The sequence below is a fragment of the Bos grunniens genome, chromosome 19 (genome assembly GCF_055505025.1).
Source record: "Bos grunniens cultivar Pamir isolate PY7600 chromosome 19, Bosgru_T2T1.0, whole genome shotgun sequence".
In the NCBI taxonomy this organism is placed as follows: domain Eukaryota; kingdom Metazoa; phylum Chordata; class Mammalia; order Artiodactyla; family Bovidae; genus Bos; species Bos grunniens.
The window spans coordinates 22,269,338-22,286,941 of NC_141183.1; the positions used below are offsets into that span (position 1 = coordinate 22,269,338).

The following is a 17,604-nucleotide window of genomic DNA, read 5'->3' on the forward strand; positions in this document are numbered from 1 at the left end:
TCAACCTCCCTTCTCTTGCCCTCAATCTTTCCTAGTATTAGGGTCTTTTCCAATGAGTCACCTCTTCACATCAGGTGGCTAAAGTATTGGAGCTTCAGCTTCAGCACCAGCCCTTCCAATGAATATTAAGTGTTGATTTCCTTTAGGATTGACTGGTTTGATCTCTTCACTGTCCAAGGGACTCTCAAGAGTCTTCTCCAGCACGACAGTTCAAAAGTATCAATTCTTCAGCACTCAGCCTTCTTTATGGTCCAACTCTCACATTCAAACATGACTGTGGGAAAAATCATAGCTTTGACTATACGGACCTTTGTTGGCAGAGTGATCAAAGTGATGTCTCTACTTTTTAATACACTGTATAGGTTTGTCATAGCTATTCTTCCAAGGAGCAAGCATCTTTTAATTTTATGGCAGCAGTCACCATCAGCACTGATTTTGGAGCCCAAGAAAATGAAATCTAACACTGTTTACATTTTCCCCTTCCATTTGCCATGAAGTGATGGGACCAAATGCCATGATCTTCATTTTTTGATTGTTGAGTTTTAAGCCAGCTTTTTCACTCTCCTCTTTCACCTTCATCAAGAGGTTCTTTAGTTCCTCTTCAGTTTATGCCATTAAAGTGGTATCATCTGCATATTTCAGGTTGTTGATTTTTCTCCCGGCAATCTTGATTCCAGCTGTGCTTCATCCAGTCCAGCATTTTGCATGATGTATTCTGCATATAAGATAGATAAGCAGGGTGAAAATATATAGCCTTGATGTACTCCTTTCCCAATTTTGAACACGTTTGTTATTCCATGTCCAGTTTTAAATGCTGCTTCTTATCCTACATATAGATTTCTCAGGAGGTAGGTCATGTTGTCTGGTATTCCCATCTCATTAAGAATATTCCACAGTTTGTTGTGATCCACACAGTCAAAGGCTTTAGCATAATGAGGAAGAAGTAGATTTTTTTTTTAAATTCCCTTGCTTTTTCTATGATCCAGCATATATTGGCAATTTGATCTTTGGTTCCTCTGCCTTTTCTTCTATTTTTTTTTTTTCTGATGCTTTTCATTATCACAGAACATGCCAACTGTAATGTGTGCAAAGAGGTAAAGAGGGGTGGAGGGAAAGGAAGTCAAATTGGGGAAGGCAGGATGACTGCTTTGCTTCTTCTTATTATTCTTCCCATTCATAGCCAGGATCATCATGAGCTTTCTGAAGAGAGTTACAAAATCTAAGAAGAGGTCAACACAATGCCAGATACAATCTTTATCTCCATTTTCAGCCTTTTCAATAATGAGTTGAGTATCAAAAAGGACAAAGCCACACGTGACCACCAGCCCCACATACAGGCTTGCCTGGAAAAGCCAAATAGATCTGAAGAATAGGTTCCCCAGGAAAGACAAGAGCATCAGGCTCATGGCTGACATCAAGATACCTCCTAGAAAGAAGTAGTTATGGCACCTGGCACAGAGTGCACTCAGGGTGAAGCAAGTGAAGATCATTGCTGGGACCATGAAGGCAGTGAGAAGGATGCTGGGGTTGATGGCAATGCACAAGTCCAGAGCAAGGCCCAGGCCAACTCCTGTAAGGAAAGCAAATCCAGCCAGAAGTCCCAGTCTTTTTTTGCTTGTATTCATGGCTGTGAGGTGTTGCCATCAGCCAAATCATCAACCCCAGAGAGCCCAAGGCAGAGAACAGGCCAGCCTGAATGAAATGGGTGACCACATGGACATAGGCCCCTGCAGCCACCACAAACATACAGAGGACAAAACTGGCAGAGACCTTCTTCAGGTGCTGCTGTGTCGAGGGGGTTATGTGGGAAAATTTAAAGAGTGCATCAAAGTTGATCTTCCGATCAAATTTATGCATGATGCTAGGAGAAGGCAATGGCACCCCACTCCAGTACTCTTGCCTGGAAAATCCCATGGACGGAGGAGCCTGGTAGGCTGCAGTCCATGAGGTCGCTAAGAGTCGGACATGACTGAGCGACTTCACTTTCACTTTTCACTTTCATGCATTGGAGAAGGAAATGGCAACCCACTCCAGTGTTCTTGCCTGGAGAATCCCAGGGATGGCGGAGCCTGGTAGGAGGCCATCTATGGGGTCGCACAGAGTCGGACACGACTGAAGCGACCTAGCAGCAGCAGTGTCTGTGGGATACAGCCTCCACTCTTCTGATCCACCTCTCAGGAGCCCATACAGCTCTTCTAACACTGGATGTGCTTCTCCTCTGCCTTTTCTAAATCCAGCTGTACATTTGGAAGTTCTCGGTTCTTGTACTGCTGAAACCTAGCTTGAAGGATTTTGAGCATAATCTTGCTGGCGTGTGAAATGAGTGCAGTTGTATGGTAATTTGAACATTCTTTGGCCTTGCTTTTCTTTGGGATTAAAATGAAAACTGACCCTTTCCAGTCCTGTGGCCACTGATGAGTTTTCCAAATTTGCTGGTATAATAAGTGCAGCACTTTAACAGCATCATCTTATACCTGTCTAAATTTATTCTTGCATATTTTACATTTTATGGTACTACTATAAATTGCGTTTTTTTCCGTTCCATTGTGTGTTAGGCAGAATAATGAGTCCCTAAAGATTTTCATGTCCTAATCCCAGAAACTTCAAATATATTAGGCTACATGACAAAGGAGAAGAAAGGTTACTAATCAGCTGACCTTAAAATAGGAAGATTATCCTAGATGACATCAGTCCAATGTAATCACAAGGGTTCTTCTTTAAATGTGGAAGATGGAAGCAGAAGAGTCAGTGTTAGAGTGATGCGATGTGAGAAAAACTTGACTGGCTGTTGCTGGCTTTTAGGATGGAAGGGCCAGCAAGTCAGGGGACATAGATAGGCTCCAGAAGCTGGAAAAGGTAAGGAAATTATTGTCTCCTAGGTCCTCCAGAAAGGATCAAGAACAAAATACTAATAAAGTATTTCTTAAGAATAATGCTAAGTATTCCTGAAAAAGAGCACACTTGTCTTGCAGCAGATCATGTTTAAACAGCAAACATAAACCAACACCATAGCAAATTTTTAGCTAATGTAATACACCAAACAAACACTGAGTATTAAAAGTGTGAGTTTTGGAAACTTGAAAGGTGACCCGCCTGTTTTCCAAGGAATTTCTTATTAGCAATCAAAGCCAACCTGGAAATCTAAAACAGAAATCCAGCAATTACTTAGAGTCTTAAGACCAACATGTCAGAACAATGAAAATGGGAAATTCTGTTGGACATACCAAAATAAAATACTGATTTCTAAGTTCACCAATAATTATTAGATATCAATAGTTTCCCCTTTTTAGAGAAGAAAGGAAAAGAAGGATGGACTCATTCCTGATCAAGCTTAATGCCATGGGAAGAGGTCAACAAGGACTTAATGAACTTAACATACTCACACTTGCTTAATAATGGATGCTGTTGGAATCATGACGACAGATCCTTTTGAAGACATAAGGTGAAGCTCTGAATCTAATGATAAGTAGTAGTTGTGATGGGTAATAACTTAGTAACAGCCTAAATACACATTTTTATGAGACAAGTAGCCCTTCTCAGGCAAGTAAAAAGCAGACTAATGAGATGTTCCTGTGGGATTTGATATATAAACATTAGAAAGGAAAACTTCCTGCCTACTGTGACACCACCTAGAGCAAAGGCTATATAAGTACTTCAAAGAGGAAAAAGCCAAGAGGCTTGGAATTTAGACTCAGTCGTGGCTGCCTTGAGCTTTGGATCCCGGAGACCACAGACTTTGAAATCAACCAAAGCTGGGCACACACTCTGGATACCAAGGGCTGTACAACAACTATGTCTTCCGCAACACCATGCCAAAGCTGTTCTGGAATTACAAATTTAACAACCATCCTTCCTAACACCAGCTGCCAGCATGGTGGTCTTAAAGCCAATAGCTGTCAACCAACCGGCCATGGTCTGAGAACCCTCCAGTCCCAGGACGACGAACCCACTCCTTGCTTTTCTCTCACACCCCTCTGCTTAATCAGCAACTTCCATACCTGTCCCTTTCTGGATGATTGTGGCTGGTGTGATGGGGGCATCAACAGTAATGAGAAAGAGACCATGAAAATCTTGAACAATCGCCTTACTAAGTACCTGGAAAAGGTACGGATGCTGGAACGAGAGAACGCCGCACTGGAGTGTAAAATCCAGGAAGAATGTAACGAAGAACTCCCGGTCATATGTCCTGACTACCTGTCCTACTATGCAACCATTGAGGAGCTCCAGCAAAAGGTAAGATTCTTAGGAACATGTATAATCCCATTGTGAGTTGATGGTCTCAAAGCAATAGTCATTTGCTAAACTTTAGTATTTTAGTTCATTTTATACTGAAAAATATTTTGTAGAATAAGAAAATTTCTTGAATGAAATTGTTGAGGCAATATTTAGAGTTTTACAGCTTTTCATCTTCCAGAGTTACACTCTGCTATCAGATAACACATGACCAAAATATATTAATATCTGCTGCCATTTCTTTAACAAAGATTAGAAAACAGGGGTCTGAGAAAATGAATTTTGTTTAAACAAGTTCCGAAACAATTTAACTCGTATCCATTTTTTTCAATCATCGTCACTCTTTTCTCCTTTTATGCTCATTTCATCATCTCCAAATTGTATAGTTTCTTCCCATGCCAAACCTAAAATTCTGAATGATATGCTGCTGCTACACATCATGGATTTTTTTTTTCTGTTACATTTTTTCAAAAAATATTTATTGGGCACCAGCAACAATGTACTGGACATTATTCTAGGCTCTGGGAACATATCGGTGAACTAAAATGTCTCACCCTCATAGTATGAACATTCTAGTGGACCCTGGTATGTTATGCAAATGTGCGATGAACTTTATATTTTAACAGCAAAACATCTACAGAAGTTTTTGTTGAAGTAATTCTTTTGCTGATCTTTTAGGAAAATAACAAAAAAACTCTGACTTCCCAAAGTTCCCCAGCATACTAAGCATAGCTACGAAAAGCCTAACCAGCCTCCCCCTGTTAACTGAAACACACAGAAGCCCCTTGGAGGCTTTTAAAGGAGGATATCTTGGTGTTTGTCTCATTTGTGTGTGCAACTTCTTAATTCTAGATCTTGTGTACCAAGGCTGAGAATTCCAGACTGGTTTCACAAATCGACAACACCAAACTGACTGCTGATGACATGAGAGCCAAGTAAGCCCACCCGACTCTGTCGTCCATGACAGAGTTCACCCTGCGTCTGATGCGACACAGTCCCAATAAGACCATCTCCAAGTCTACTCACTCTCCTGCCCATGCCATGTCAGCACCAGCCCAGAGAAGACCTCCATACTCAATATAAATGATTGAGATTCACGACCACTCACATGCATCCAGTATCTGCAGTTTATAACATATGAACACATCTGATTACCTGCACAATAGTCAATAAGATAGATAGAGCTAATGTATTACTATCCCATTTAAGGTGAGAAACTGAGGTTTAACAGGCTCCAAGGCATGCAACTAGTACAAGGCAAAATGAAAACTTGGACCCAAGCTTGCTAAATCTTAATTTTGCTCTTTGCACTTACACTACACTGCCTCTAGTGGAAGGAGAAGGACGATAAACTCATTCATCTTAAATAATAAGACAGCACCACTGACAAACTAAGGAATCATAATTCAGTTCAGTCTCTCAGTTGTGTCCAACTCTTTGCGACTCTTTGAGACCCCACGGACTGCATAATTGCATAACTGTATAATTTGCAAACCCATTTTGATGTTTTCAAATGACTCTACTTTTAAAGAGAATAAAACCTCTGACGGAAACATAAGAAATGAGAAGCCTAGTGAAAAATGCAGGAGAAAGTTCTTCTTGGCTTGATTTACACCATCTACATTTTAATGCCTACTTTTTCATGTCTCATTTTTATAGGTACGAAGCTGAGGTGTCCCTACGCCAGCTAGTGGAGGCAGATGCCAATGGCCTACAGCAGATCCTGAATGCACTGACGCTGGGCAAGGCTGACCTGGAGGCACAAGTCCAGTCTCTGAAAGAGGAGCTCCTTTGCGTCAAAAACGACCATGAACAGGTTAGAGATAGACCAAGAGAGTTATTACAAACTAAGCCTCTAAAAGTAGCATCAATTTTTTTGAGTTGAATTTGACAAAAGTTGTCCCCACTAGCCACTACTCTGTTTTACCTTGATTATATCTACTACTACTACCATTCATTGATTCAGTGTGTTTCAAATCTGTTGCCTATAACACAATATCTGAAGCCTCCACTGCCCTCTCTAGTTTTTCCAGGAAAAGGAAGCAACCCAATTTTCCTGTGCTCACAGGTTTCCCATCTTTTTATAGGCATCTCTGCACAGACTTCTGCCACTACTGGTATAAGCCAATATTGGCACAAGGACATATTGGCATCATAAAGACTATGATCTCTCATTATAAATTTCACCTCTATGTCACTTCACCCGTTACCCATGGAAACTATCTAAATTCTTTTAAATCCTGATCTTGCTAGTTAATTCCTTGTAATATTGCACATACTTGAACACACAGTCTTATCTAAAATAGCCTTAAGTCGTAACATGTTTTATTTATTTATTTATTTTAATTGGAGGCTAATTACTTTACAATATTGTAGTGGTTTTTGCCATACAATAGCACCTGTAAATCATGTATTCCTTTATTGTGGGCTTTCTTTCAGATGCAATTAAGCTAAATTATCACTGTTAGACTGAAACAAGGGCACAAGAGGGTCATCTGTTCATCAAGTGACTTCACATTCTTTTCTTTCCATAGGAAATCAGTTCCTTACAGAGCCAGCTTGGGGACAGACTCAACATTGAAGTGACCAGTGCCCCTTCTGTTGACCTAAACCGGGTTCTACGAGAAATGAGATGTCAATATGAGTCGATCATGGAGACAAACCACAAAGATGTAGAAGAGTGGTTCAACACACAGGTAGGGAGGGTAGAAAATGCAAAAACAAAAAGTTAACCCTACTTCCAGGGGCCCTTGAAACACAGTCAAGTGTTCCCTTCATGATATCCTTTGATGGCCTTTGACTGTGTTTCAGATGGAGGAGCTGAACCAGCAAGTGGTGACCAGCACTCAACAACAGCAGTGCTACCAGAAGGAGATCATTGAACTGAGACGCACCATGAATGCTCTGGAGATTGAACTGCACGCCCAGCACTGCATGGTACCCGAAACACTGACCAGACCCAGCACAGCAGTGATGGCAATAGTCCCTGAATCTGTGTGGTGCTGTGTTTCCCAACGTGTGTCCCTTAGAACAATAGTTCCTCTGTTTACTAAAGAGTCTGTGCTAAAAAAAAGACTTTGTGATCAAATAAGCCAGAGAAATCCTGGATTAAACAAAGGTGAAACAGGGTACCTTCCTACAGGCCTTTAATAAGCTGATGTTCGCCATGAATCAACAAGAAAAGGATATATCGTATTCAGCATTTTAGAACTCATTTGACCATGGACTCCTTTTTTTTAAAAGAGCATCTCACAGCAATGATAATCCTTGGAGTACACTTTGGGAAACTCTATAAGAGCATTTTATTATATGCAAAACAGTTTTACAAACTATCAAATTTATTAAAATAATCTTTTTAAGAACATGGCATAATTATTAAGCCAATTTTACAGACGAGGCTCAGAGAGCTAAGGTGGCTTTACCAAGTCAAATCCAAGAGAAGTTTCATCTCACTTATTTTGTAGATGGAGATATGAGCTCCTGAGGCATTAAGTAACTTGCTAAAAGTCACACAAAAAATTCAAGTCTGAGCCAGAATGCAGGTTCCAAAGCTGGAACCACTTCTTCCTCATTCTACAACCTCTCTGAAGTAGGAAATTATTTAAATGCTCTGGTATGAAGGGTATTAGGAAGACCTTGCCCCAAAGCTGGTTTTGTCACCAGCTGGTCAACTCATTTAAATTCCTGAGCCTCGGTTTTCTCATCTGTAAAAATTGGAATAATCATGCAAGACATATGTTATTGAAAACTAAAATCCCATTATATATAGTCATACAGAATGATAGATCAGGAAAGAACTTTAATTACCAAAGGTTCAACTCTCATATTTTACATGCAAAGGAATTGCTCCAGTGAAGGAATTGTTTATGTCTAACTGCTTCTCACTTCCTTTTTCTCCTTTTTAAGGTACAAATCCTCATAAAGCAAGGTGCCATGGTAATGCGGTTTTAATGCCTAAGTGTAAAATATGTTGGAATTTTTTTCTGTTTTAGGTAGGAGAATGTGGTAGGAGATTGTCAAGTGATTAAGGAAGAGGAAGATAATTATTTAAAGAGATGCCCAAAGAAAAAAGACAAAAGCAAGTTTTAACATAGTTGATAATTTTATTTTTAGATTTGTTTGATCAGGAAATAATAAGAGGGCTTGGAGAATCATTAGTACCCGTCATTTAAAAAAAAAAAAAAACACTGTTTAAAATGATGCTGATCACAAATGACTTGGGTTTAAGGGAGTCATCATTAGAAATTCTCCTTTCCTCCTCTGTGATAGAGAGACTCCCAGGAATGTGCCCTGACAGAAACAGAAGCCTGCTACGCAGCCTTGCTGACCCAGATCCAGTGTCTGATCGATAACCTAGAGGCTCAGCTGGCAGAGATCCGGGGGGCCCTGGAAAGACAGAACCGAGAATATGAGATTCTGCTAGATGTCAAGTCGCGGCTGGAGTGTGAGATTGCCACATACCACAGCCTTCTGGAGAGCTCAGATGGCAAGTACGTAAAATAAAAGCAGTTTCTGCAAGAAAAGGCTCAAACACACACATACGTGTGCTGCCACCAGCAACGGGGAACAATCGCCTTGATCTTCTTGTCAGTGATGGGGAGCTTCGGCTGAAACAGTCCATCCACTCTCTCTAGAGCTATGCCGTTTGGAGGCCTACAATCGTAACCTAGTCCAAATTTGAGGGGTGAGCTGAACTGCATTGTTTTTGAAGAGCCAGTGCTCCAGATTGATTCCCTACAGGCTGGCTAGCTTCTTAAAGTCTTAAAAATTACTAGGGGAAAAAAATAGTTTCCCCAAAGATGAACATTCCTGGTGATTTACAGATTTTTCCCCTACTGAGATGAAAATCTGACTGTCATGAGATCGAATAGGAAAACCATGTTCCCTTAGAAGAAACATTCTGCTCAGGATGAAACTCCTAGCCTTGTCCAGTCACTTGCCCTTGATGGCCAAGAGCAGCATGTACACGTGTGTGTATCAGCATCTTTTATAGAAGTTGTGATTTTGTTAATGATAAGAAGCTAACCAACTCATAAAGAACTGATAAGGAGTATGAGCTCTTTGAATCAACTCCATCCAAACTAATGCCCCAAATGCAGACTTAATTTACAACTGCTAAGGAGACTTCGTTCCCAGAAACAATCAGTGAACTCTGTTCACAGCAATCTTTTCACTGGCATGTCCACATTATATTAGCACAATGTTCACTTCTGTGATCACTCTGAGGAGCTATAACATACCAAAGTACCTTGAATCATCCATCAAAGAAACATGATGCTTCCTCAAAGAGTTCTCACTTGTAAGTCCTCCCAACTCTAATTCTCTAAAGATTAGTCACTTATAGACACCCAGAAGGTACTTCAGAGATCTTGGATGAAGTGTTGAGGACTCTTCCATAGATGGAGATCGGTCACCAAAAGTTCTGTGACTAACACTCTCATTAGGAAAAATACCAGATTAATTTCCTTTCTGCAGATAGTAAGCCCTCTGACTTGTCCCTTCTCACTGTTGAGTTCCCACTATATCCATTCTACAGATGAAAAACTAAAGCTCAGGAGGGTTAACTGACTTATCTGAGGTCACCAGCTGGCAAATGACAGACCTGGGCTCCACCCTTGTCTTGGACGCCTGGCCTGTTCATCCAACACTACGGCATTGGCTGTAATGGCAGCTTACATAATCTAGCACGTCTAAACCTAGGCTGCTGCTTTCCCATGGGTCTGGTCTGATTCTTTTTCTTCCGCTGGTGCTTGTGCAAAATGAATAAACAAGTATTAGGAAGTACTTGTTTTAAGCGACACATATTGAAAAATTAACCACTGCCGTGTTTCTCCATAGCCACCATTGCCTTCCCTCAGTCACAAGCAGAATTCTGTTTTTTCCTAGGCTTCCCTGTCACCCGTGTGCCATCAAGCATGAGCCTTCTGCTTGCATATCCAGCAAGGCCAGGACCATGGAATGCACAGCCCCAGTTCACACGTCATCCTTAGGCCCCTGTGGGATACATGAGTCCCGCAGCGCCTGCAGCATCCTGCCCAGAATTCTGGTTAAAATCTGCACCATCACTGAGGAGATCAAGGATGGCAAAGTCATTTCTTCTCACAAGCACGTGCAGCCTTGCTTCATCACCAGAACTGCCAAAGCCTGACATCCCAAGGTGATAAAAATGACTCTGATTCATGAAAGAGAGACCAATCCTTGTTTCTGCCAGAACCCCCCAGTCCCTTGAGGTACTTAGTTTCTTGCTACTACATTGGGTCCCCATTGCTAGATATAAGATTTTTTATTCTGCTCCTTCCCTAAGTCATTACCACCAACACGACAATAAATGACATTTCTCTGGAAGCACATTTCCCGTGCATCTGAAGGTCAGGCACGGATACGTAGGTGTGACGAGGTGACCTACATTACCTGACTCCACAGGTGATGGGCAGGTTCTCTTGTGTTCATTCAGGCCTGTTTACTTACATTCCTCTCTAAAGCCGGTTAGACAAGTTTGAGGGTTGTTTTTGGCCACAGAACATGAAGGTGAAAAGTTAAAATCTTTCCTTCTAAACTCCTTATTTGTATATAGAAAGAAGCTTATGTGAGTATGGCATGAACAGAGAAAAGTCTTTAATACTTAGTTTCCTTGAATAGTCATGAGTCTGAATCCTATTCACCTCTGTTGTCTCAATGACTGTTTATCCACACATACACACTCTGCCTGCTCTCAAATATTTTTTTAATTTTTTACTTATTTTATTTATTATGCTCAAGATGTTTTGGGCTTCTTGAATTTTAAGTTTTACAACTCATGGGTTTGAGGATATTCAAGTCCTTTATCTCCCATTCTCTGTTCTCTCTCTGCACTCCTTCTAGATGAAGACTGGAGCTTTTCCTCGTTTTTATTTTTGTTTGTGTGAATGTATTTCGTTGTATGTATTTTGTCTGCCTGCATGGCATGCAACATCTTAGTCCCTGGACTAAGGATAGAACCCACACCCTCTGCATTGAAAGCACCAAGTCTTCACTACCAGACTGCCAGGGAAGCGCCATGCACAAAAATATTTTTAAAGATGTACACATTCTCCAAAACTTTGTAAATCATCAGGCTCTCCAAACATTTTCATCAAGAATCAGAAATCCTCGTGGGGTATGAATCCAGAGCATTTTGAAGAAATATCTTGGATCCTTTCATTAAATGTTTGCTATTTCTCTTTCTATTCTTTAGGGAATGGGCTTTAGTTCTGATTGTTTGACAAAGGACATGTAGCTGGAAATCTCAAGACATTACCCTGCTCCTCTATCTCCCTGTGACAGGCACCTTGAAAAAATAACTTAGATGCCTGCTTCAATCTATCAGAATAGAGAAATGGACTCAATAGCAACAAACTTTGCAGAGAAGTAATCAAGAATAATTCCTGCTTGCAAGCAGTCCCAATGTGAGAAAGCATTTAGGTACCAGCCATTATCAGAGCTTCTTACAGTAGGGTCTCAGAGTGTTTAAACCAGTCTGTACAAAATTTTTTTTACCTTTCCAGAGGTTTCAGTAAGTAATTTCAACCCACACACAGAATGTGAAGTCAAAAGTCCTGAAGTCCTATACTTGCCACTTTCTAACCATGACTCTGGCAAATCTTGAGCCGTCATCAAATTTAATTCCCTTGTTTGTTAAATGAGATTCATGCCTACTTCACAGCGTTGTTGTGATGATCAGATGAAGTTTCTATGTGATGCAGTTTCTATGTGAAGCTGCTCTGTATGCTGAAAAGTACTATACAAATGTTATTTTTATATAAGCCCTAGAACTAATTTTATCATTTTTATCTCATGTTAAAATTCTTTCTCCATGAATTTAGTTCTCCAGTAATGATTTTAGAGTTTTAATAGTGTTTGGCTTTGATGGATAAAAAGAATAGCATAAGATCTCCTGTGATCAAGCCCACAGTTCTACTCAATAAAACATCTTTGAAGTCTTAGAGCACATATCAGTATCAGTTGATGGCTGTGGCCACATCAAAGATGAAAGCATTGTTTAGCTCACAGCTTAGCCTTACACTTCTTCCAGACAAGTAACAAATTACACTAAGCAAATGGATTGCAGGACTCCCAGAGGGATCTCTTTTCTATCAATAATCTCTTTTAACTCTGAATGCTCATATTACCCCTGATCAGCACTTCCTTGCATTCTATCTCAGACTGAAGGATGGAAATGTGGGAAGAGCATGCAGTTTAGAGTCAGAAACTCCAAGATAGAGTTTTAAATCAGCTTGTGTGTGAGTGTGAGCCCTTGAACAAAAAGGACATAATAACTAGGGCCCTGTCTGTTGCACAACTGGAAGGATTAATGGAGATAATGGTGAAAATCATCTTTTAATGAAAATCACCTTAACAATCTTGTGATCAACATAACTTTAGTCCATGCAAGTGGTCTATGACCCTTAAAATCAATGATTTTTCCAAAATTCATTAAAACTGAAATCTTATAAGATTCCAGGGAAAGCTCCCTCCTCTCTGACCTCACTAAATACCTCATGGTGATGGGGACTTATGTCTTAAGCAAATAGTGACAACATTGATATTCAATAAAATGTACCATAAACTTTTAAAAAGGAGATAATGACAGTGAAAGGGTCTTGTAAGCTGTAAAACGCTGTGCAGAAGGGAGTTTTTATTCCTTATATTGAAATCCAGGCATGTGTCATTTCCTTCCATACCTTCTTCCTTTGTGTCTGGTTCAGAGATAGTCCCCAGTCAACCCTGTACACACCATCAACACTAACTGGGAAACCAACTAAGGAAAGATCAGAGCTGCACGGTCTGCTCTGAGGTTCGAGTCCAACAAGACTCAGGGTTTAGGAGCCTTGCTGGATTCAGAGAAACCTTGGGCTGATACGGCAATGCCATTGCCAACTTTTCCCAAAAATAGGACATCTTCCTTCTGCTCAGAGCAAAGTCTCCCACATGCCTTCCATGATCGAAGTAAATTATTAGAAACTGCGTGGTGAAGAGGGGGTTTGACCACTCAACAGCTAATGGGTTTCTTAAGTGTTTCTCTATATAAGAGAAGATAAAACTATCTACTGGACTTTGTATATGAGTGGCCAAACCTTTTAAAGGTGATAAGCGGGTCTGGACTTTTCCCAGGAAGCTAAATTAATATCCTATACAGCCACAGGAGGGAGTTAAAGGGTTTTTTATTAGTTAGGTGTAGGCCAGGAGTACAGTACATAAGGGTCTAATAGAGAGGAAAAGGAGGAATTCGATTTAAAAAAAAACAAAACTTGTGGTTACCAAAGGAGAAGGAAGGAGGAATAAATTAGGAGTTTTTACTACTGTATATAAAATAACCAACAAGGACCTGCTATATAGCACAAGGAACTAAAGTAAGTATTTTGTAATAACCTGTAAGGAAAAAGAATCTGAAAAAATAGATATGTATCTATGTATAACTGAATCACTTTGTTGTACACCTGAAACAAACACAACATTTTAAACCAAATATACGTCAACAAAATTTAAAAAATTTAAAGTGTAACTTTAGCACAGCTCAAAAGTCAATCATAAATCAGGAAACAGCATGTTCTCTGGAGTCTGAGTTCAAATCCCACCTCTGATTCCTCACTGTGAGACCTCAGACTGTTTATTGACCCTTCTTGGACCTCACTTTCCCCATCTGTGAAATGAGGGTATTAGCAGTAACACCACCAGATCATTCTGAGCATTAAATGAACTACAGCATGTAAAGTGCTTAAAGGAGTAGCTGATGAACAGTATGTATTCAGTAACTGTTAGTTGGTATTATTATCAATACTGCCATTACTAACAGAAATTTCTAGTTAGACGAAGCAGCCTAAAATAATTTCCCCAAGAACTGGGTTAGTGACAACCTCTTGCATTACTTTCCACCAGAAATTCTCCAGTTGACCCAGAAACTACGTCTAGATACCCTGGAGAGCTTGTAACATTCAAATTTGGGGGCCCTATCCCAGACCTCCTGCATTAGCATCTCCAGGTGTGGGACCCTGAAACGCAAATTTAAACAAATATCCTCAGCCGAGGCATGTATGCTGAACTAAAAGCCATTGCTTTCTATCTGACAAGTGCCTTTTGATTTAAAGTTCTGGATGATATGATACCTTTGTCGGGGTCTTTCTTTTAGGTTCTGAAATGAGCTTGCTAGATGACCACACTTGCAGACAGCTCCTTCTCCACATATCCATCCACCTGTTTATACAGTGGGGTTCATCAATAATAAATCTGTTAATAAGTGTTATTAACTACTCATTTAATCCTCAAAACACTACCATAAAGTAGTTATTATTAATATTCCCAAATAAAAGATAAAGAAACCAACAAAATAAAGTTATTTTTTAATAACTGTCAATGGGAAAATAGTCTTTCAAACTTGTATAGAAAATAAAAAATAAAATACAAAAAAATAAAGAAACCAACAGATAGAGAAGTTAAGTGACTCACTCAATGCCACCACACAATAATAAGACTGAATTTTAAGTACTTTGATTTCCTTAGGAAAGTCAAAATAGCACCTGATACTTGATATAATCAGTGTCCAAGAATAGAAACAATTCACAGCAGCAACAGATTATTTTTCAACCTTTCAAAGCACCTTTCTCCAGCTTGCTTGTCATTGCTTCCAGTGAGAAACTATCCCAGGAGTCTTTATGTCATTAGCACTGATAGTTCTCTTTGTCCATAATTTCATAGACTAAGTGTGTTTATTTTAAATTTTACTTTACTGTGGTAAGAACACTTAACATGAGATCAACCCTCTTAACAGATTTTTTAAGTGAACAATACAGTTTTGTTAGACACAATACTATACAGTAGATTTCTAGAACGTATTTATCTTGTATAGCTGAAATTTTATACTTGTTGATTAGTAACTTCCCCTTTCCCCTCATCCAAGCCCCTGGCAACTTCTATCCTTTGTTGCGATGACTTTATTTAAAATCACTCATATAAATGGAATTATGCTTTTTTAGTCCTTCTGTGCTTGGCTTATTTCATTTAGTGTAATGTTCAGACATGTTGCCACATATTGAAGGATTCCCTTTTTTAAGGCTCAGTGTGTGAGTGTTTGTGTATGTGTGTGTGTGTGTGTGATTTTTTTTTTTTTAATTCATCCATCAATGAACAGAGACGGTTGTTTCTTTCTCTTGGCTACTGAGAATAGTGCCACAATGAACATGAAAGTGCTCATATCTCTTTGAAAATCAGGAAAGTATTTTTGTGGCATCTAATAGTTTTTTTGGTTTTTTTTTTTTTAGTATCAGAGATGGAGAAACTGCAACTCAGAGAGAAAGGTGACTGGCCCATCACTACGCAGTCAGTAAGAGAATCCAGTACTCTCTCTTCTGCTTCTCTTTGTCGCGTCTGTAGTAGATAGAGGTGAAACTGGGTCTGATGGAAACCACCCTGGGCCACAAGACAGAGCCATTCAGGTCTAATCGTCAGGAGCATCATTTGACTTCCCTGTGCTCTGGCTGCTCACCCGGAATCTTCTTGATCTAACATGGTTAGTTCCCCTTACAATTCCTGATGTCACTCAATGTGTCTAGTCCTCTGCATACGTACACAGGAAATGACACTTGGCAAAACGTCTCCAACTCCTCTCTCTGATTTCTTTCAAAATATATAGATCAGTCTTATGGACTCTGTGGGAGAGGGATAGGGTGGGGAGATTTGGGAGAATGGCATTGAAACATGTGTAATATCATGTATGAAAGGAGTCGCCAGTCCATGTTCAATGCACAATACTGGATGCTTGGGGCTGGTGCACTGGGACGACCCAGAGGGAGGGTATGGGGAGGGAGGAGGGAGGAGGGTTCAGGATGGGGAACACATGTACACCTGTGGCGGATTCATTTCGATATTTGGCAAAACTAATACAATATTGTAAAGTTTAAAAATAAAATAAAATTTAAAAAAAAAGCAATTTGATGCTATCAATAAGCTCTTTAAGTTCTTTATAAGCTAATAATTGTATGTTGTTATGATTATTAATTCCCTTAATTTCCATCTCTCCAACAATGGAGAAAAATATCTTACTCATTGTTTGAGTAGGTTTATCCTAATTCTCTCTGTTTTGATTTAAAATTGAAGTTTTCAAAGAACAAACTTATGGTTGCCCAGGGGAGCAATAAGGGGAAGGGGTAGTTAGGGAATTTGGGATGGACATGTACACACTTCTATATTTAAAATGGACAATCAACAAGGCCTACTGGTTGGCACATGAAACTCTGCTCAATGTTATGTGGCAGCCTGGATGGAAGGGGAGTTTGAGGGAGAATGGATACATGTATGTGTACGGCCAAGTCCTTTTGCTGTTCCCGTAAAACTATCACAATATTGTTAATCGGCTATAACTGAATACAAAATAAAGAGCTTAAAAAAAATAAAAATAAAATAAAGAAAAAATTAAATTCAAGTTTTGATAATAAATGGTATTTTAAAAGCAAATGCCCTTTCCAAATGAGAGGAAGGGAGAAAGATTAAAATTCGGGAGAAAAGGTAAGTGTCCCAAAAGAGAAATGAGGTATGCCATCCATGCTAGGAAGAGTTCCTAGGCCAAGGCAACCAGCGTCCATGAGATAGTGCCATGGGTTAGTATCAGTCAAGCAAGTCTGGGATACATTGTTTCAACACTGTGATCAAATGACTTTATAGGAAATGAATCATTTGGCTATTTGGCTGGCTAGAAATATCTGGCCAGTGTGTTCATGCATGATTCACAAGCTTCATGGGAACAACCCACGCACCCAGTTCAAATGGGAACAACCTTATTTGGCAACACTGAAAAGGTTTATTTAATTGAATTATCATTTGGGGTTGAACATTATATATGCAGTTCTTTCTTAGGTGATGCATTTAAGACGTATACCACCACTTACATGCACATAAGAAAATACGTAATATGCCAATGTTTCTAAATATTCTAATTAAGGTGATGTCACCAATAGCCAACTTTCTGAACGTGTTTGCTTGGCCCTCCCACTGTTCTCTTCATATTCTCCTCCTCCTCCTGTTCCTCCACCTCTTCCTTCTTCTCTTGCCCCTTGTCTTCCTCTCCATCTGTCTTCTCCTCCTTCTCTCCTTTCCCCTTCTTCCTCTTTTTGTCTCTCTCTCTTCCCTCTCTGCCTAGAACAATGCTAACAATCAACTTGGACATAATACTGGTACCCTGAAAAAAATAAGAAGGCCTTTATTCTAAGCCAGGGGCAAAGATCTCTGGTGTTACACCTCCTTGTGGTGGCCCAGTGGGTCTAGCAGATGCTTGTGAGTTACACTGGAGAGGATTGTACCTACTAATTCGATACATGTTGCCCTTGGAGAAGCAACTTAAGGCTACAGGCCCAGAAGACCCTC

At 39.9% G+C, this 17,604-nt stretch overlaps 1 protein-coding gene and 1 pseudogene across 2 annotated transcripts; one reads left to right on the forward strand and one right to left on the reverse strand.

Annotated features, from left to right (window-relative positions):
- Nucleotides 1–1,028: 1,028 nt before the first annotated feature.
- LOC147351665 (bax inhibitor 1 pseudogene) lies at nucleotides 1,029–1,884 on the reverse strand (annotated as a pseudogene).
- Nucleotides 1,885–3,688: 1,804 nt separating this feature from the next.
- On the forward strand, nucleotides 3,689–16,018 carry KRT39 (keratin 39). 2 transcript variants are annotated; one of them, XM_086357754.1, is made up of 8 exons: nucleotides 3,689–4,233; nucleotides 5,086–5,168; nucleotides 5,893–6,049; nucleotides 6,768–6,929; nucleotides 7,045–7,170; nucleotides 8,503–8,723; nucleotides 10,120–10,390; nucleotides 15,507–16,018. In XM_086357754.1, exons 1-7 carry the CDS (start codon nucleotides 3,793–3,795, stop codon nucleotides 10,379–10,381), a joined length of 1,452 nt encoding a protein of 483 aa, XP_086213880.1. In that variant the 5' UTR covers nucleotides 3,689–3,792; the 3' UTR covers nucleotides 10,382–10,390; nucleotides 15,507–16,018. The 2 variants fall into 2 exon arrangements, with proteins under 2 accessions (XP_086213880.1, XP_086213881.1); XM_086357755.1 differs by lacking the exon at nucleotides 15,507–16,018 and having other exon boundaries at nucleotides 10,120–10,413.
- Nucleotides 16,019–17,604: the final 1,586 nt, after the last annotated feature.